Consider the following 20866-nt stretch of genomic DNA (forward strand, 5'->3'; position numbering starts at 1 on the left):
GAGAAAGCCTAGACCGGAAGTCAGCGACAGAACGGGAGAAACAAAAGAGCATCGCGCGGCCGTGCTGAGTTGTGGTGGGGGTCGAAATCGGCGGAGTGGGGGTGAAGGCGGCGCGCGCATACTACCCCCACTCTGCCGATTCCGGCCCCCACCACCGCTCAGCACGGCCGCGCGATGCTCTTTTGTTTCTCCCGTTCTGTCGCTGACTTCCGGTCTAGGTTTCCTCCGAAGTACCCTATTTGATCATGGTTATCCTCTTCGATTCCGAATGTCCCGGAAGTTCGGTGGCCTGATCCGACCAATCCGAAGCCTGCCTTCCCTCAGTGAGCGCGTCTCTGTAGATAAGAGGCTTCTGATCGGCCGGTGCGACCCAACTTCCGGTGCATTCGATCAATTAGGGATAGAACTTGGAACTCCTATGAAGCTTTCTGTTAGACTCCTCAGATCATTACCGATCACCGACTTAGAAACACTGACGTTATTTAAAAGAATTCCTGGACCGGAAGTCTAAGAACAGAAGTAGAACCTAAACGTCTTCGGCGCAGACGCTGCCTCAGCGTGGAGGGGGGGACTAACTTTCGTTCTTTGACTTCCGGTGTCACGAAGCCGTCCTTGGGCATGCTGTTGTGGTGACGGGTTACGAAAATGATTCCAATATTGCAGATAAGGACTTACGAGCTGAGCTTGGCGGGCCGTGGCAGAGGAGGAAGACGACGTTTCGACATCTTCCTGGACTCGGAGCAGCTTACTGTGCCGTGCACCACTCGCTGACGTCCGTGGGATGCTTTCGACGATTCACGAGTTGGTGCTTCCTACCATCGGACGAACCACCAGCTGTCTGGGTAAGCGACTTGAGAGCGGTAGTGGCGAAAGAGCTGGCTGGGCTGGCTTGACGTGTGGAAGGTTGCCAAGTTGCCCCCCCCCCCTCTCTTTCTCCATGTCCGCTGGCATCCCCATAGGCCCCATTTCCCATAGGCCCCATATCTTGGCTAAAGGGCAACGCTATTCCTTTTCCATGCAAGCGTAGAGGCCAGGCCCTCCTTCACTTACCTACGTTAATTTATTGAAGTCTTTGGGCAACGTCTTGTGTTAGATGGATGGCGATTTTGATTTGACTGATTCTGCTTCGCCGGAGGGCTTCTTTCATTCAATCTGATCGATGTGTCTTGCGATAGACGTAAACCATGAGAGTTGTGGAGCAGCTGTGTCGACTTTCGAATTTCCCGGGTGACGTGAGCAGTCGGGCGACCCGAGGCAACTCGGGTGATTCGGCCCGTTCGGCCGGCCGCCGACCCGACCAGCACGAGTTGCCGACGCCGACCCGACCAGCACGAGTTGCCGACTTCGTCGGTGCACATTCACATTGAAATTCAACCAGAGAACTCCACACGGACAGCAAGCGGACGGAATCTAAAATTTTTAGTATCTCACCCATCAAGGGCAAACCTCGGTGCTTCATATTTGGCAGGTATATGGTAAGTGACGTAACGTCTTTCGGAATAAAATGTCACGTCAAGTAAATGTCGTCACTAGTTTTCAGTATCTTATAGTGAATCGCGGCACCCTGCGAGCCCCCTCTGGTTTCAAGCGACATTTAAAACTAATGACAAGCAAGCTGTTAACAATTCAGAACTGTTGTTGACACCTTCATGCGGTTTCAATTATGATTATTTTCTGGAAACTCGCATTTCCTTATTAGTGATTTGACCCTCAACCTAACCTTATCCCACCGTCCCATTTCAGCTAATTTGTTAGTCGTTTTTCTTTTGTATTTAGTTGCATAGACTTTGTGAAAGTAATATAATGAACTGATCATCTTAAAGCTAACACTAGAAACTCTGAGTTGAGCCTTGTAGTCCACTTCTGTTACCCTTTTCCATCTCAGCGCAAGGATTAAGGCTTTACTTGGTTGTTACGTATCCACCCTACATTTGAGTTATCTTTCAAATCAATGAACTGCAAACCCTTTTGTATCTTCAATGTTGCTTTAATCTTCTAAGTTCCGAGGAATTTGGGTTCTATGAAGAGGAATTTCAGATCTTGAAGTGTCACCATTGGCTGCTGTGAAATAAAACCATGTATATTGTGGGTGAATTGTAAAAAAGAAAACCCTATTGAAAATTTATTTTGAACCTTAAAAGGGCAAACAACTGGGACTGGAAAAATAACTCCACATGGGAGATGACAGCTCTTTCAGTGCAGATACTTGCCTTCCTTTTTTTTCCGAAGTAGTAGTTTTTAGGGGAAACTACTTGTTGGAACAAAATTGGTTTAAAGGGCTATTCTTCAGGATGAAATAAAAAACAAAATGATAAGTGTTGTCTTCATGAAGAGCTCAATTAATACACTTATGAAATACGATTGATCCTTCAAGCTGACACATGTGGGAATGTATTTGTTCTTTAGTGACGTAATATGTTTCGTGGTTTGAATGTGATTCTGTTTGCTTAGTGGGACGACTAACAAAGTTTGAGTTAACGCTCAAAGTTTCTTGAAGGAATTGTTTCTTTTTCAGACCGCCCTAGAAATTTATAAGTCTCATCTTGTTTCACCTCTGTGGACTAAACCTGTTGTCTTATTTTTGTTTATGTACTGCTATTGAGGGCCAAGGGTGGATAAGAGAGGTACAAGGGTCCACAACACCCAAGTCAGGGTTTCATATGAAGACTTATAAATATGGAAACAACTGTTTCACTTTTACTTTATTTTTGTCTCATTAAAATGGCCGATTACATCCACTTCTTTCCACTAAAAACAACTACTTTTAGAAAAAAATTCATGATCTTTAAAGGATATGTTTCTGCAATAAAAGTATTTTCATCTTTCATGTAGAACTACTTTCTTAGTCTTGTGATTTGGTCTATTTTAAGGCTAAAAAGAACCTTCAATCAGATTTTAATGCTCTTTAAGAATATGTAACAGCCTCATCTGTGAGACTTCAAATAGACTTACCTTTCAGACATCCACATTGGTTTTGTTTCTTGCAGTTTTTCCTCAAAATAGCCATGTTTCACAGTAGCCCATGGGTCTGTCTGAAATTTTTCTTTAGGACTTTCACCCCTATTTCTACACAACCCACAAAGTTTGAGCCAAATCTGGCATCCCAAAGGGTTGGCAGTTTGTTGTTGGGAGAACCAAAGACACATTTGCAATCTTCACTTATCCTAATTTTATAGAAGCTGTTTAATACAAATGACAAGTGCTATTTGTAGTTGGGGACTCACTTTCGCATACTCTCAGCATAGTGAATTCTTTACAAGAAGTGCATAGCAGGCATTTTAGAATTTACTTTTAGCCATGTCATTTTTAAGTATGAAACGTTACCGTTAAATGTATTTTAATACCTGTCACAAATTTTAATTTACGGCTCAAAGTTTGTTTCAATTCCATAAACTCCAACCCCTAGGGAAAGGCCTGTCCCACTTTTAGTTTCTGAGTTTACGTAAACTTTGGGTTGTTTTCCCCCTTAAAGAATGAATATTGTTATTTCTCTTAGATCACATTACTTCATAGTCAATTAAGTTAATGACAAGGTTCTTTTCCCTGGTAAGGATTTTCTGTTTCATTGTTGTACTTGCAAAGATATTTCGTTACTTCTGAAAATTCTGTTACGCTGAATGTTAGCGTTGAAATATTCTTGCCAACATATAGAAATGTTCGTAGTTGCATTACCCCAACCATTTTATCTGTATTGACCAATGTATTCGGATCCTCCTTCCAAAAGCATGATAGATGAAGGATTTTAATTAAATAAATCAGTATTTTTACCCTCCCGCCTCCCTTTCTCTCTGAATGTTTAGTCCTTGAGAAGAGTGTAAATTTTTAAGGTCTCGACACTCTGTTTTCAAATTCTCAACACACTGATTTGCATGAAACGGGGTCAACCTAAGACATCAATATTTGTGGTTATTTTTATATATGTACCTCTCAGTTGCTCACACTAGAAAGTATTTTTTGTGCTCTATAGACGTGGAATCATTCAGCACAGCAATGAAGGCAAAATAGTTGCATTTTTCAATGCGGTTCCAAAGTTCAGTCTCTGTAAGATTTACTTTCCAGAAATTAGCTTAAATCACATTTAACATTTTTCTAGGGAACTTGACAATATAAAAACAGCCTTTTTGATGGGTTGCCCTGGTCCTGAAATTTTTGGTGTACTGTGCTCATTCATGTTCGATCCGGTTTGAAAATGCTGCATCAAATAGTTGTCTAATTTTTCTAATCAGAAGCGCTTCAAACTTTGTAATAAATTATTATTCTTTTTAACTCTTGTTTCCCTTTAGTTTCTCTGGAGGGTGCAACATTCAATTCTTGTAGTCTTTATGTTGCGTTTACATGTGCCTTATTTTCCTTTAAATTTTTTGCAGACCTCGGAGAATTGTCACAATTTTTTTTCGGCAAATCACGCTTCTACTCTCCGATTCCTTGGTGCGGACTCGTCAACGACCCGAGGTATGTATGAGACGTAACGCTGTTTCATGATCATATGGGCGAAGTCAAGGGGGAATATTCAGATAAAAACTAAAAACACTGAAAACGAAAGATGGGGCATATGGCTTGTACTGTAAGTAAGAGGAACCAGCAGAGCGCATACCAATCTAAGTGTGGAACAGTCTCGCACTACTTGGCGCGAAATACAATGTCCACACTTACAAGTGATCCACAAAGCGGAGGAAGGGGATATCTCCATTTTGGCTATTTTTCAGGAGAATAAAAAACTGTTAGCAGGGAAACTAAACAAATGGATGTTATTGATGATCATAAGTTTAAGGAGCATAAGTTAGGATATTTTGAGATAAAGATGAAAAGTGTCAGGTCACTCCGTAGAGGATTTCTGTGCCTTGTCACTTTCCGTTAAAATGGATAGGAGAGTCATCTCAACTTTTATTTCCGAAATGAAGTGCAATTCGGAGACAGGTCAAGTAGAATTAAAGTCTGTGTAATGTGTTTGTTACTCTGCTGTATTTTTTGGGACTTAAATTATATAATTTTCCCAATTCTAGGTTTTTTAAAAGAAGAGGGATGTTATGTGGACTGCATTCTGTTAACACTAGATTCTTAAAAATACAAGTTGAGTTATCTCCTATGGACAGTTTCATTAATGGAGTCATGTGCACTCTGGTTGAGTTTCACAGCTGCTAAATTGAGAGTGTGCAAGGAGTCAAGTTAAGTTCTGTCCTTTTTCTATTTTTCTCCTTAATTGTTGGGAAGTCAAAAGAGTTAGGAGGCGGAAAAAGTGAATAACTTGACTTACCTCCAAATTGAGTTTTTATTATATTATCCCTCCCCACACAACTATGTGGCTCAATTAATTCCTAGCAGCTAAGGAGAAAATCCAGATGAAAAAAGGATCCAACTTAACTTGACCCCTTTTATACTCTCAATTTAGCTGAGTATGTAAACAACTCAACCAAAGTCAACATGACTCCGTTGAACATATTATCCATGGGAGATAACTCAACTTGTGTCTTTATGAACCTTAAAGAATCAAGTCAACTTAACACTTCTTCATTTTAACAACTCTATTGGAAAAAAGGACTATGTCCAAAATATACAGCAGGGCATCACACATATACTTAATGCTCACTCTAGTTCCACTTGACTTGTCTCCAAATTTCACTTCGTTTGGGAAATGTAAGTTGAGACGACTGTTTTCTATTTTAACGGAAAGGCATGAGTAATAGAAGTCCTCTACGGAGTGACCTGACACTTTAAAAGTTGATCTCAAAATTTAACTTACGTTTCCTGAGCTCGTTAGCATCTATAACATTCATTTGTTAAATTTTAGTTCCCCTTCTAACAGTTTTTTGTTTCTGCCTGAAAATGGTCAAAATGGAGTCTTCTTCCGCTTCCTGGATATATTTGGTGTAGTGATGTTAACCTTTCTGAGGCATGATAATAACAACAAAAAGGAAAGACATCAAAGAATTGATATCACATGGGAGGGACTCGTTCTTTACAAAGCTAGATTGATGTGTCAGTCGCTGATCGTTACATGAATTGTCCTCAGACGATTTGTAATTTTGCATTTCAACGAACGCTTCCGGTTGGTTCTCCTCTCAGGCAGGGAACATCGATGCATCGCGATATCTCGAGATATCGATTCTCGTGCTTAATCGAATTTACACTAGAGTCCGTGAGTCCATGCCAAAAACCTGCTTTTTCCATGACCAAAACCCTCAGAAGGACACATTTCTTAAAAAAAGAAGTCAAACGAAACTTATTATTTCGTCTCTCATCTCCAACATAAGACATGCAACACCTGCCAAGAAATTTTCATTAGGAAGAAACCGCTAGCAGTTCTGAGACATATATCACGATTAGCGTGAAACGATGTTTCTTTATGACCAAATTTCTCAAAATTATCCATTGTCACTTGGAAAATACCCTCCTAGTTTTTTGTTGGCCAAAGATCTCTGGTCGTTGTCGTTGTTGTTTGCGTTCCAGTGGCGTTCTATATCAAAAGATGCAAACACTTGAAAAGAGGTTAGTTTCACATAATGCACTAAAAACGTCTCTCTTTCATGTTCATTTTCTCAGTATTTCTCATTGCAAGCAAAAAAAAAGTTCGTTTACGATCTAGCGACTGACACTCCATCTTTCATTTGATACCACTCTAATTTTCCACATGCTGTCAGATCTGAGATGAAAGATGTCCCCCCAAAACTCATTTTTGAACACAATACTCGTTCTCTTCACATAGAGTTTTGTATGTTAGTGAGTGGTGTGTAAAGAACGAGTAAAAACTTAATTTGTACTTAAGCCATTTAATGCACTTCCTCCGCTTCCTGGATCAAGTGTGATCCACGTTTGTCCCACGCTTGCTTGCAAGCGTGAGGAGACACGGTTTGTCGCACTTGAACTGTGAAGTCTAGTTTTACCGTCAACGGGGGTAACTTGGGACACTTTTTCACGTTTTTTGAACGCCAGAGGCAAGATTCTCAACCCAGACCATTGGATCCCAACTATGTTAAAGTTTGACCCTTTCCCCATGATTTCATGCTTGTCTGGTTCATTTGCCTCGATTATATCGTTTACAAGCGGTCTCGAAAGAGTGTCCCAAGTTACCCCATGACCGGGGGTAACTTGGGACAGTAGGTAATTAGCTACGTTCCCAGGCATCTATTGATGTTAATGGATGTAATAAATTTAAGTCACAACATGTAGACCAAGAATTAAGGCCTGGGAACTCTGGTAAGACCGATATTGGCCTATATCCAGGGCTCTACGTGGAACTCTCTTTTCTACTGGTATTTTCCAGGCATTTTCTGAAAATTTCAAAATATGAATTACCAGAAGACAAAACTGCAGAGCAACGCATCTCTTTCCATCATGAGCGTAAAATCCGAAGTTTAAGTTATGTCAGGGACCGGGTCAGTAAACTCCTAGGGGGCTATGACTGCTGGAAACATGAGGAAAAGACTGTCCCAAGTTACCCCGTAAAATTTCGATTTTTGAGAAAATGAAGTCTGGACCGAAGATGGGTAAACAATAATCAACGCCCTTTTGCGAACGTTATTGTCTGTGTATGATCTAACAACCCAGAGAGACTAATCGGCCAAATCTGCATTTCACTCCTTGCACTAGGGTCAACTTGTCAATGTTCGACATATTTTGTCAAAAACCCTATTATGTAGTTTCCCGTTTCTCAAATACTAATTGTGATGTTATGCACCTTTTCTACCTTTCCGCGTATGCCCTGAGGCATCTGAAGCAAAACCCTGCCGCGGGTTTGACGCTAGGAACCCCCGTCGCTGAATGGCAGCACCAACAAGCTGTACAGGGCAGACTGTCCCAAGTTACCCCCGGTGTCCCAAGTTACCCCCGTTGACGGTACCAGTGAATGCACGCTGTACCCTCCGAGTTGCCAAGATATAGGGCCAGTAGTCATAGGGCTTTTCGTGTTGCAGATCGCCGCACAAACATGGGCAAAGGTTCACCTCACAACTGTCGTGCTTGTGGTGCAGAGTTCCCCAGTTTTCGCGAGATGGCTTTGCACTTTCTCACCCATGCAACAGGAGCGGAACCTATCAAGTGCACAGTTTGCAGTAAACTGTGTAAGGATGGACCCGATTTCGCAACTCATCTTGAAACTCACTCAGAGAAAATGAGTCACCAATGTTCAGTTTGCGATAAGAAGTTCAAGACTCAAGGTTATCTGAGAAATCATGAGAGGATTCACACCGAGAGGTCTTTCCAGTGCACGATATGCAAAAAGAAATTTGCCACAGAATTGTACCTGAGGGAACATGAAAGGAATCACACAGCGGAAAAGCGTTTTGAATGCCCAGATTGCGGCAAAAAATTTCTGTTCAAGAAGAATCTCGAAATTCATCACCGAGTTCACACGGCCGTGAAGCCTTATGAGTCCACTATTGGCGATAAAAAATCTCGACGCCGGAATGCTCTTTCGATTCATTTTCGGACCCATACCGGCAAGCAGCCTTTCCAGTACCCAATCTTCAGCCGCAAGTTCACCACCAGAGGCACTCTGAAGGCGCATGTCGAGGCCCACTCCATGCAGGAGCCCATGGACCTGCGGTGCGTGGATAGGCGGGATCATGCAAGAGCGACAGAGACACGCCGGGTCTCCGCTGGCACCGCACCTGGAACTAACGCACAGGGCCCGGCACGGACCCCTTTGTGTTTGCCACCTCCCCCGGCCGTTCCACCAGTGTCACAGCCTGGCTGTGCGGCCAGCCCCAGCCAGGGCCGGACCTCGGTAGACCTGCGCAGACCCGACGCATTCGCCTCGCAGTGGAGTGCCAGCGTACCGGTGTTGCGGTCCACACGTGTCTTCTCTCCCACGAAGCCGAAGCCTTTGGAGTGTGCCAATCTCGGTACGGCGTTCCGAGAGGGCCGTGAGCTGCGACCTCCTCTCCCACCTCGAGCAGGACAGGAGCCTTTCCGTCACCCAGACGAGAAATTCGATCGACACAGTGCCCTTACACGCTACGCAAGAGCCTGCGTAGGCGAGGAGAAGCCCTGCCAGGACACGGGGCTTAATCAAAGGCTCCGTCGCAAAGATGACTCAAGTACACGTCTTGGAACCCACACAGCGGAGAAACCCCTAGACCTTCGGAAGGTCGCCCCGGCGGAACCGACGCCCGGCCCTGCCAAAGTGGGACCATTCGGCTCTGAATCTCCACCAAGCGAGGCCAATCCCACTCGTTGCCGGAACACGGAGAAGCCTTTGGTGTGCGCGGATTGCAATCCGAAGAGAAGTACGGAGTCATCTCTTTCAAACCATCTGAAAGCCCATACGAGAAGCAATATTCAACCTAACGAAGAAACCCACGCTGGAGAGAAACCGTTCAAGTGCACCATTTGCAAGAAGTTGAGCAACTCGTCTTATTCGAGTCACCTTGAAGCAGGCATGAAACTGAACCCTCGAACTCCTCGTCAAACCAACAGTGGAGGGAAGACTTACGAGTGCACAATATGCAATGAGAACTTTCGGACCAAAAGACTTCTGAGATTGCACGTTGAAAATCATAATCGTGTGGAGTCATGGAGATCAATCACCCCAACACTAACGCATCCCTTCGATAAGTCCTTCATGTATCAGTTTATGGCACAACCCATGGCGCCAATGTTCCAGCCCATCGATCCAAGGGCACCACTCATGTCACCCATGGCAGAGCTTATTGCAAAATTTTCGGCGCAGCCTGTGTCACAGCCCATGGCACAGCCTATGGCACAGCCTATGGCACAACCTATGGCACAGCCTATGGCACAACCTATGGCACAACCTATGGCACAGCCTATGGAACAGTCTACAACACAACCTGTGGTACAGCCTATGGCTCAACCTGTGGAGCAACCTATGGCGCAGCCTGTGACACAACCTTCGACGCAGCCTGCCAGTTCCGTCGAGTCTCGTGAGAAAGAACCCGACGAAACCGAACGTGTCCAGGGCAAGACGGCGTCAGATTCAATGCAGAAACCTTTCAAGTGCACACTTTGCAGTTCCAGTTTCAACTGTGAAGTTAATCTGGATCGTCATCTCCTTACCCATGAGTCCGAAAACGAACGCAGCAAGGGCAAGACGGCGTTAGAGTCAATGCAGAAACCTTTCAAGTGCACACTTTGCAGTTCAAGTTTCAACCGTGAAGTTAATCTGGATCGTCATCTCCTTACCCATGAGTACGAAAACAACGGCAGCAAGGGCGGGACGGCGTCAGAGTCAATGCAGAAACGGTTCGAGTGCACACCCTGCAGTTCAAGTTTCAAACATGAAGTCAATCTTGAACGTCACCTCCGTACCCATGAGTACGAAATCAACGGCAGCAAGGGCGGGACGGCGTCAGAGTCAATGCAGAAACGTTTCAAGTGCACACTTTGCAGTTCAAGTTTCAAACATGAAGTTAATCTTGAACGTCACCTCCGTACCCATGAGAGAAAAGGGCTGGACGGCCGGGTTTTATTATTCCACGATGTAATAAGACCCTATCAGTGCAAAGAATGCAGCAAATCATTTAGCTCCAGAGACAGGATGAGTTATCACATTGATAAAGACCATGTTCGTCCCATCAGTTGCGTAGTTTGCAACCAAGTTTTCGGTGATTCAAGCGCTCTTGCCTCCCACGTTAAAACTCACACAGGGCAAAAATGGTCATCATGGAACTAGCAATGTACACGCGTCGATTGGCAGGGGTAAGTAACCCTACAAAATTTCTGCCGTATACCTTTACTTGCTAGGGCACAGCGAGCAATCTTAATTCAGCCTAAATTTTACCTGTACTGTAAAAAATTACATACTTTTGTACGGAAATAGTACAGAAAAATATAGAACGGAGGTACATATGAACCCATGTAAATGGGTACGGAAAAAGGTACGAAACGTTCCGTAGTTGGCAAGTACGGGACGTTCCAGGCAAATTATTGACCAGACATGTTCCGTACTTTTTCCGTACTTTTTTCTCACAGTGAAGCGTTTTCACCAGAACGCACCCCTTCATAAATTTATCAATTTTGTCGTGCGACAAATCTGCTAAACGTCCTCAACGACATTCAATCAATGTGCATTACACTGTGGCAAAAAGGTACGGAAAATTCTGTTAATTTTTTTGCCAGGATTCTCCGTAGCCCTCTTATCAATATCCTCCGTAGGCTCTTACAGTATTCTCCGTAGGGCCGCACAGTATTCTCTGTAAGTCCGCACAGTCTTCTCCGTAGGACCTGGAAGACTGTATAGTCCTACGGAGATCACTGTAAGGTCCTACGGAGAATACTGTGCGGTCCTACGGAAAATACTGTAAGAGCCTACGGAGAATATTGATAAGGGGGCTACGGAGAATTACCACAAGCTGTTTACAGAATTTTCCGTAGCTTTTTGCCACAGTGTAGCGTGAATGAACACTGTTAAAATGTCGACCTAAAAAAGTTAGTAAGGTTTTGTAAGTGTAAGGTGCCACATGTTGCAGGTGCGGCCTGGAATCTGAGATGGCAGACGAACGCGAGTTCAGTGCGATGCGGCCCGACGAACTGTGGGTCCTGATCTTCTCGCGCGTCGACGAGTCGACTCTTCTGGACGCAGTCCCAGGGAAGTCCCGCTGGTTTGCAGGCGGTGTCGCGACCTGGCGAAGGGACTTGAGAAGCTGGGCCGGCGTCTCCGTCGGGGAGACGGTTCACAACGTCGGGTCGCTGACGCCTGCAGACTTTGCACGTGTCATCCCCCACGCGTCGGGCCTCCGCTGCCTGGGTCTCCAGTCCACCGATAGAACCTATGATACCGAGGTAGGTGGTACACTCTTAAAACCTTACGAAGTATTTTGAGCATACATGATCCAGGAAGCGGAAGAAGGGAATAACTTGACTTATCCCCAGATTGAGTTTGTATTTTAATATTGTGCCTTAGAATGGTTTCCTTCATTACACCAAATTATTTGACTGAATTCCAAGCAGTTTAGGAGAAAATCCACATGGAAAAAGGGTATAACTCAACTTAACCCCTTTTATGGTCTAAATTTCATTGGAAAATGGAGATAACTCAACGGAGGTCCACATGAGTCCGTTTGACAAATTGGCAAAAGGATATAACTCAACTTGTATTTTTATGAATCTTGTGTAAAAAGAATCAACTCAACTTAGCCCCCCCTTAATTTTAAATTTCAATTTGGAAAAAAGAGCTAAGTCCAAAAAATACACCAGGGTAACATACACTTTATGCAGACTATTGTTCCACTTGACTTGTCTCCAAATTCCTCTTTGTTTAGGAAATATAAGGTGAGCTGACTCTGTTTTCCATTTCAACGGAAAGCGATAAGTCGCAGAAATCCTCTACGGAGTGACCTTACACTTTTTATTTTTTTTCCAAAATTTTACTAATGCTTTTTGAAATTATGAACATGTGCAACATTCATTTGTTTTGTTTTAGTTTTCCCTCCTGGTTTCTCCTGGAAAATGGCCAAAATTGAGTTATCCCCTTCTTCCGCTTCCTGGATCACATATAACAAACTAAAATAAGGGAGTATGGGGCGATTTGTAACAGGGGCGATTCGTAACAAATGCGTATATTAATTTAAGTGAAGGGAGCAGAGGAAAATCTGAGTATGGCCCCTCTTTCACTTCAAGTAGAGCGTCCTTGAACAATGTAAGCGGATGTGATCGGTGCTCAGGTATAGTTTTGGAGGGCGTCTGAAATATAGGGTACACCGAAAACAGGCAAATCTTTTATTTTGAGTTCTAGGAAGTTTCTGTCTGAGGCTCCCCAGGTATGAATCACCATCGAAGTACCGTTGGGGCCTTGAAGCGTGACCCCTTTACAATGTAACCACGTGGCATAAGTTGCTTTTACTTTGTCCAGTGATAGTTAGGGACGGATTTCTTGCGTAACAGGCATTTGGGGTGATTCGTAACAGACCCGTATAAAAACAAGAATTTTAGTAGTTTTTGCAATTAAATGCTTGAATTATTTCTCGAATCATCTGCTGCCTAATTCCAATACATTTACACAGCTCAAAATGCATTTTAAAGCGAGTTATTCTATTCTTTCCTCCAAAATTGAAAAAAGAGAGGTTAGGGTTGACATAGCCGGTCAGTTAATACTGAGGCGGTCAACGGCAGCTTGTAATGTAGATTTTAAGGCGTCTGTAGGACATCCGAAGAACAACTGCTGGAGGAGATAACATTCCCGACGATGTTTCATTTAATGTGTAGGATGTTATGAAAAGCCCCATTGCTGTTACAAATCACCCCATGCTGGGGCGATTCGTAACAGCATGCAAGGGTTTGGAAAGCGTCTTAGATTTCAAAGATTACGGACTCCAGATTGATCCAATGGATCTGCACAGTCTAGATGAAGGGCCAGACTGCTCAACTGGCACAAGTTTGACACCGATATGCAGAATGTTCTTAATTTGGTAAAGAGAATTCCGAAATCTGTTACAAATCGCCCCATACTCCCTTACTTTGTTATACGAAGAAATAGTTCGGTAATTACGAAGTATTTTCTTTGTAAGCTTATGTATGCTCAAAATACTTTTGTTATACAAACTACTTTTCTTTGTAAGGCCCAAAATAGTTTGTAACGTTTTCTTCGTAGATAAGGGCGGGAACGAAAGTTTCTGGAACGGAGTTTCTGGGACGGAAGTTTTGCATTCTCAGCACGTTACTGACTTTTTCCTCATTTTGTCAGTACTTATGCAAGTAATTTGTGCAACCATAATACTTACTTTTCCTTTTTTGAAGAACTTGTGAGGAAATATTAAATAATGTCCTGACAATTTCATTTTGTGCATATTTCTACGAAGGAAATTAGTCATACTTAGAAGAACTATTGTTGTTGCGTATACGAATACGTAATTAATGAGGGAAGTCAGTAACGTGCTGAGCGCTCGGCTAAGCGTGTGGAACGGACTCTTCTGAAATTGACGACGAGTTCGCATAAGCGAAATGATCCAAACTTGTCTTTTTAATTAAATTAACGAGATTATTTTTGACATTGCCACTGTACCAGTGTCCCCACACCAGTTTCTCTCGTGTTGCAGGAAAGGTAGGGGTGGCCCGAGGACAGTTTACTGGTGTCGTCGCCGCGCCGTGGTGCGGAAGGAGGAGGTGCGTCTCACCGACTTGGCTCCCCTTCACCATGCATGAAGTGTGCTTCCCCTTCAGTGTGAGTGCTTCAGGATCAAAATGTGCGCATGTGGGACTCATTGTATCGCAGGGAAGGTTCAGGGTGCACTCTAGACATTGTATATTAAATATTCTCTATATTTTGGTGAAAATGTTCCATGTTATGGTGGTGCAGCTTACTTTATAACATATCAATGAGAAATCACTGTATCTTTAGATATTTCGACGAATTTTGTTTGTATTATGGAGAAAATAATATGTTGGTGCAGCCTTTCACCGTCATCTTCATGCTTTGACATTTACAGTGTGGTGCCGACGGCCCTCGTCAGGGACTTGATTCGCGCAGCGGCGTCCACACTGGAGGTGCTTAAGATCGGCAAAACCATCGAGGACTGCTCCGCGCCCCCCAACCCCGACCTGCGCGTGCTGCCGAGTGGGCCAGAAGACCGGTGGAGGCGGCCAAAACTCTAGACGCGTTTTGAGCTACAGAGTCGCTAAACAGGCCTCGAACCGAACGTGTGACCCCACCAATGGATTCCTCGTTCGGAAAGCAATCCATTGGTGGGGTCACAGGCTCGGTCCGAGTTCCATTTAGCGACTCGGCAGCCCAAAACGCGTCTAGGGTTTTGGCCGCCTCCACTGGTCTTCTGGCCCACTGTGTGCTGCCCAGTCTGCCGCGTACCGCCTTGAGACGCTGTGCCCCGAGTAGGGGTGAGTCGCGTCGAGGCCGCCCTGGATGCCTGCGTGGACCTGCCTGCTGCCCGGGCCAGTGTGGCCAGATTGGGCGGGGCCGGGCCCCGGGCTGCGCCGCACCCACTTCGTGCTGACCTCGCCGTACTCAGTCCGGGGCGAGGACGACCAGCTTTACGTGGGGCGACAGTACTACTACTCAGTTACCTTCTTTTTTCGATGGAATTCAGACCCTGACAATAGTGAAGTAAGGTTAAAAGTTACTTCCTTGCGGACTTCGTCTTAGGTTGCCTAAAATTTGACCAAAATAATTGTCATGGGTTGGAGCGAAACATTCTTGGGCACCTTATAAAATAAAGCAGCTGCTTTTTACTCGATCCATTTTTTAACAGTGTAGGTACCCCAGAGCTGAAAACGCGCTTAGACTTTTAGCCGCCTGCGCCGGTCTTGGCCCACTTTACATCGTGCGCCTTGCTCTCTCCAGTGTAGCGAAATTTCATCTTCTATTCTGTTACCTTTTGATGAACGCAAACTTATCATGTTAAATTCAGGACGAAATTAAACGATTTAATTTGGAACAAGTGGATGCGTGACACACCCTATTATTTCCCTCTAGACTGTCAAATCAAATCATTTCTCTCAAATTTATCTTTCAACGGAATGTCAGTCCAAGTCCGAATCAACATGCTTTCGCCGATTCGACTGTAACCTATTCGACACAAATCTTCAACAGATCTCTTTGTTCTATGCTCAAATTTCTGCCTCAGCAAAGGCTTGTAGGAATCTCAAGACAATTTAAAAAAAATACGTCAGATATTTGTTTAAATTATTCTGAGGTAAATCCCAAATTCACAAAGGTAGGATCTTGAACTCAAATTATGTTGGTCCTCATCAAAACTCATGTGAAAACAGTTATACCTCAAATAATCCAATTTCTACACAGGAAAGCTTGCAAGCATGTACGATTTGATTAAATGGAACGAAGAGGTGAAAATTTGTTTGTAGTGGTTTGTGGAGGAGTAGAAGAGATACGGTGAAGAAAAAATAAGCTAGATCATTATTGTTTATTTTGGAAGAAACAGTTGACATAAGTAGCACTACGTATACAATAATTTAAAGACAGTATAATCATCAAAACGACTGTTTCTTCACATTACCCGGTAACAACAAAAAAGGAAATAATATTTATAATATTTATAATATCTGAACATAAAACGGGTTTTAATGTGGCCCGCAGCCAAAATTTGCTGGAGCTATCAAGAACCTATTCACCTTCTATAACGGACGGGATAGATACTTCAAGAAATCGAATTTATCACTCGTCGTCGTCGTCGCTCTCAGACTCCTCTGAGGAAGATGTTGAAAGTTTCGCGCGCTTGCTGTCCTGCTCACATTTGTCTTCCACGCCAGCAACGCCCTGAAGCTCCACCTTCTCGAAGTCGATGGAGACGTAGTGCCCGTAGTGGCAAAAAGTGCAGTCCTTGGAGTTGCGCTTGTTGGGCGTGTGCTTGTAGGACAGTGCAGTCAGGCTGGCCTCCAGGAGAAATCCTAGCAGCTTGGTCTGCTTACCCTCGCTAGGTTTGCAGCTGCAAGAGGGAGATAAACAATCAATGAGTACATAGGTAGTGTCATTTGGTTACGGGATCGCACTGGGGAAAGTAAAGCGTAATTCTATGCTTGAGTCAAGCATAAAGTTACCCTTGAAAACATGAAGCTTGAAATACACCAGAAAAAAACCCATGCATTTAGATAAGGGAAAAAAAACCATGCATTTAGATAAGGGAAAAAAAACCATGCATTTAGATAAGGGGAGTCCAGGCAGATGAGCCTGTCACAGTTGAAATCAAGCGTTTGATTTCTATGGGCTTGATTAAGCGTAAACTGATAATGTTTGAAAACAGGGGCTTTACTGCTCTTTAGTTTTACAAGTGCATCCACATATTATGCAATCACCACGGAAAGATGGGGAGAAGGAGGCTATGTTTACGTATGTCTTGAGCATGGACGATTGGATAGGAAATGATTACATGGAGGAGGGAGGGGTTGAAAGGCGCCCATAAAGGTGAGTGAGTAGTATGTAGACAACCCCAACGAACAAGAGCAAAAATTCTTGAATCGTTGTTAGGAGGGCGATAACACCAAAACTGCTGATCTCATGCCAAAATTTGAATGCATGTATTAAAGATTGGATCTCACGTACCAAGCTTCAGCAAAGGGTCAGAATACACTTGTCAATTAAAATGTTGCTATTGTACAACAGAATACATCTCAATTTGTTACCCAAAATAATTTTAACGATAGCAATTTGTTGAATGGAATTTCCACATGTAACGTAACTGGGGGGGCATCTTAAGAGGTAGAGCAATGGGACAAAGCTTAAAATCACCAAAAATTAAATGGAAAAAGTGACGTGAGCATTTTTTAAGTATCGTGCTTGTTATTCTAGAAACTGCCTGGTATTATACAAGAACAAATATCTTAAAGTTCCATGTTGTATGAAACTTGAGAATTTACTCCGACAAACTTGACTGGTGTGCCATATGCTAAAGAAAAGCTTCTTTCACTTTTTAGAATAGGGTATAAGTACAGATTGAAACATACATAAATGCTCTATATTTGCAGACTTCAGAACGTTGCAAAACATATTTAGGGGGCCGCAACTCTTGTATCAGGCATATACAAGATGACGAGATTAACAGGAATTCCAGTTCAGATTCTGCGCTTCTTTTTTGAAACTTGGATTGATGGGCATAAATTGAAATAAAAAGGGTTGCTATATGGTTTGCAATCCAGTGATGGAACTAGACGCGTTTTGAGCTCCAGAGTCGCTCAATGGGACTCGAACCGAACGTGTGACCCCACCATCGGATTGCTCTCCGAACGAGAAATCCATTGGTGGGGTCACACGTTCGGTGCGAGTCTTATTCAGCGACTCTGGAGTTCAAAACCCGTCTGGAATCTCGACCGCCTCCAACGGTCGTCTGGCCCACTGTGGGGCGACTGAGGGGGTTAACACTCGCGTAATACGCTGTACACAAAAACCGAGTATTACGCCAATTGCACGTAGATTTTAAGACCATTTTTGGGCCAAACGTGCCAAATTAAAGCATTTTCATGCCGTCATTCACCTGTAAGATCCCCGTAATACCGAGTACTCTGTACACGATTACTTTGGAGTGTAGGCTCCCTTGGCCGCGACTTACTTGCGAGTGTAGACCTCGAGGCGTCGGCGTGCGGGGTGGACGAGCACGGCGCCGGGACGCAGCCCCTCTCTGCCCGCGCCACCGGGCCGGTCCGGCAGGAGGGCGACCACGTCGAGGGGGATCTCCACGCCGTCCGCGTAGAAGAAGCTGAAGGGGCAGGAGCAGTCACTCTTGAACTGGAGAGACACGCCCTTGAGCGCCTGCCGCAGCGACGCGCCGAGGGCCGGCGACAGTGATGAGCCGTCCAGGGCCAACAGCACCGACACGCGCCCGGGCTCCCAGCCCCGGAGGTCGTCGTCCATCCAGCCGGAGTGCTTCACGGTCAGCGTGGGGGAGCTGGAGACGACGCCGTCCTGGCAGGCAGAGTCGATCAGGGTCAGTTCACTATTAAGGGCACTCTTAAAACCTTACGAAGTATTTTGAGCATACATGCAACAAACTAAAATACTTCGTTATACGAAGAAATAGGTCGTAAATTACGAAGTATTTTCTTTGTTAGCTTACGTTTGTTCAAAATACTTTGTTATACAAACTACGTTTCTTTGTAAGGCTGAAAATAGTTTGATAGGTTTTCTCAGTAGGGGAACCCTGGTGAAAAAATGGCCAAAATTGCCAAAAAAAGTATTTTCAAAGTTCACAGATGAAAATGTGCGTAGAAGGTTTCTTTATCATTTGGAAGGAAATAACATTGAGATCAGTTGTCGTTGGCTCCTACGCTCAACTTCACAGCTTTGCTCAGTCGACAAAAAAAAATTTGTCATAGAAAGACTTCCTGCGTTCTTGGTTGACACCAACATGAGTATGAGTCGTCTTGCATGGACTCTATTCATTGAAGACTTGTCGACAAATTTTAGTTGAAAGTTTCACCAGGGTCCCCCCCTTAACAATTGATGTCCCTTCATGACAACGTCCTGCACACTACATTACTATGTGGCTTTCCTGCGCGCCCGCTCAGAGTCCAAACGCTATGAGTGTCAATTGGTGCGATGAAAAAGCATCGCACGTTAAGTGCAATGCCTCCCCAATCCCATGCATTAGCATAGGGCATTTTCGGGACGCATTGCACGTAAGGTGCAATGTGGCTATCGCATTGTACGTGTGGTGCGGTATCTCAGCTGCATCGCACCCACCATACGTGCTATACTCATAGCGTTTGGAATCTCAGTGCAGCGCGGGTATGCAGAAATCTACGAGAACACATTGAAAATTTAAGTGTGTACTCAATACTTTGTACGTTATGAAGTGCACGTTTAATTTCGTGCATTGACGCGCAGAAAAATCTACATAGTGATTTAGTGTGTTAGCATAGTCTCACCTTGGCTCTCTGGCACGCGTCCTTGCAGGCGTCCACCGCGGCCTGCGCCTTCCGCAGGTTGGCCTGGGCGGCCTTCAGCTGCTTCTGGAGCTCAGCGCTGCTGCGGATCTGCACAGAGTGTGCCGGGCAGGGAGACTTCTTCAGGCATGTCGAACAGGTCCACCACCTGCGAAGCAAGACGGAAAGAGCACACTGTCATTCATGTTGTGATGATTTGCTACAAAATTTAGCGACGAAACCGAGTTTGGGATCCTCACGACTTATCGCACCCTGGAGTGCAATAATTTAAGCAATAGACACCCATTAATTGAGGCGGTTAAAGAGCCTTTTGACACATCCTTTTTTGGCGTTCACTTTTTATTGGATTTTCTTCGTAGGCCGAGATAATTTAATGCAAAATTTAGCTATAAATTCGTTTCTTTAATATTCATCCCTGCAAAAAATGGGTGAGTCCTTCATTATAAAATATAGGCATAGTTTACTCCAGTTTGAATACTATATTCATGCGAGCTGTGGTTGAAGACCGGAAAGGAATCGCAACACTTTCACTCACTCTCATTGGCACCTCTTGCTTAGGAGAATGGGTAGTGACCCGAAAAGAGAAAGGGATGATTATCCTTCACGAAACTACGTAAAGTTCGAAAAAGAAGGGGGCGAGAGAAAACACTGAAAAGAATCCTGCGTACTTTGAAGCCAGCCTGTACAGATTTAGGTGCTACAGAAGTCAGCGCATGTTACACTTTCATTTCAGAAACGTGACCATCACGTTCAGATGAATGTGACAAAATGTCACGTTCGTTTGAAAAGCTTTAAAGGCTGATTCACATCCAAACGAATAATGTGACAGAATGCTTTAAGTGGCGTAACATTTTGTCACATTCGTTCCAACGTGATGTCACGTTCCTAGAATGAGTGTACGCAGGGCGTTGCCTGATGAATAGCACAACAGAACATCACGGACAAGCGAAGCGGCCTGTTACGCAAGCCGTTGTATCGTACACACACTCTGAAAACCTTACAAGATAAACTGCTGTTCAACTTACAGCAGCTTGTTGCGACAAAGTAAGCTTCCAAAGCACTTCGTATAATCTATAAAATTTTCGTATAATCTACAATATATAATCTTTCATAGAATAATCTAAGTAAATAAACTTTATAACCGACGCATGCTCGTAATCCAACGTTTCGGAGGAGCAGGGCAGCCTGTTACGCAAGACGGGAAGTCACGAACTTAAGTCAAACTTACAGCCTGTTACGCAAGACGAGAAGTAACGAACTTTAGTCACGAGAGGTAACGAACTTTAGTCAAACTTACTTGTCTCCGTTGGAGGATCCTCCCGCCCTGGCTGCCATTCTGGTACTGAAGTCAGCTGTCTTGTCTGGGATTGAAGTTAGCTGCCACAAAATCCAATCGGAACGTCAAGCAGTCTTCGCAACACTCGAGCTCATCACAGCTTCAAAGGTGAGCAAACTCTTAAATTTCTGAACAGTACTGAGCGGTACTGGGGCGTGCAAGTTGGCAAGTTCCCCAGGGGAAAGCGGGCTGCTTTTGTCTCCTGCTCTCGGAAGTCCTCGGAGTGTG

At 44.2% G+C, this 20866-nt stretch overlaps 3 protein-coding genes across 5 annotated transcripts in view; 1 reads left to right on the forward strand and 2 right to left on the reverse strand.

The window, feature by feature from the left end:
• The window catches only part of LOC117651378 (kelch-like protein 1), a 29557-nt gene extending 28313 nt beyond the window's left edge, over nt 1–1244 (reverse strand). The window contains exons 1-2 of one of the 3 annotated variants that reach the window (XM_034395385.1): nt 1051–1244; nt 676–812 (exon numbers count right to left, since the gene is read on the reverse strand). In XM_034395385.1, the coding sequence (XP_034251276.1) occupies nt 676–725 (50 nt within the window). In that variant the 5' untranslated portion in view covers nt 726–812; nt 1051–1244. Of the gene's footprint in view, nt 1–576; nt 636–675; nt 813–1050 lie in introns of those variants that run through there. The other 2 variants (XM_034395421.1, XM_034395394.1) reach the window with 2 other exon arrangements.
• On the forward strand, nt 394–14497 carry LOC117651253 (zinc finger protein Xfin-like). The gene is made up of 7 exons (XM_034395091.1): nt 394–430; nt 664–842; nt 4368–4452; nt 7911–10656; nt 11427–11739; nt 13992–14116; nt 14382–14497. Exon 4 carries the CDS (start codon nt 7925–7927, stop codon nt 10628–10630), a length of 2706 nt encoding a protein of 901 aa, XP_034250982.1. The 5' UTR covers nt 394–430; nt 664–842; nt 4368–4452; nt 7911–7924; the 3' UTR covers nt 10631–10656; nt 11427–11739; nt 13992–14116; nt 14382–14497.
• Nucleotides 14498–15811: 1314 nt separating this feature from the next.
• On the reverse strand, nt 15812–20860 carry LOC117651885. Its single transcript, XM_034396428.1, has 5 exons — nt 20778–20860; nt 20600–20679; nt 19285–19450; nt 17970–18322; nt 15812–16352 (listed from the first exon to the last, which is right to left on the reverse strand). The coding sequence occupies exons 2-5, from the start codon at nt 20635–20637 to the stop codon at nt 16082–16084; spliced, it is 828 nt and encodes a 275-aa protein (XP_034252319.1). The 5' UTR covers nt 20638–20679; nt 20778–20860; the 3' UTR covers nt 15812–16081.
• Nucleotides 20861–20866: the final 6 nt, after the last annotated feature.

The sequence above is a fragment of the Thrips palmi genome, unplaced genomic scaffold, assembly GCF_012932325.1.
Source record: "Thrips palmi isolate BJ-2018 unplaced genomic scaffold, TpBJ-2018v1 HiC_scaffold_10, whole genome shotgun sequence".
Lineage (NCBI taxonomy): Eukaryota > Metazoa > Arthropoda > Insecta > Thysanoptera > Thripidae > Thrips > Thrips palmi.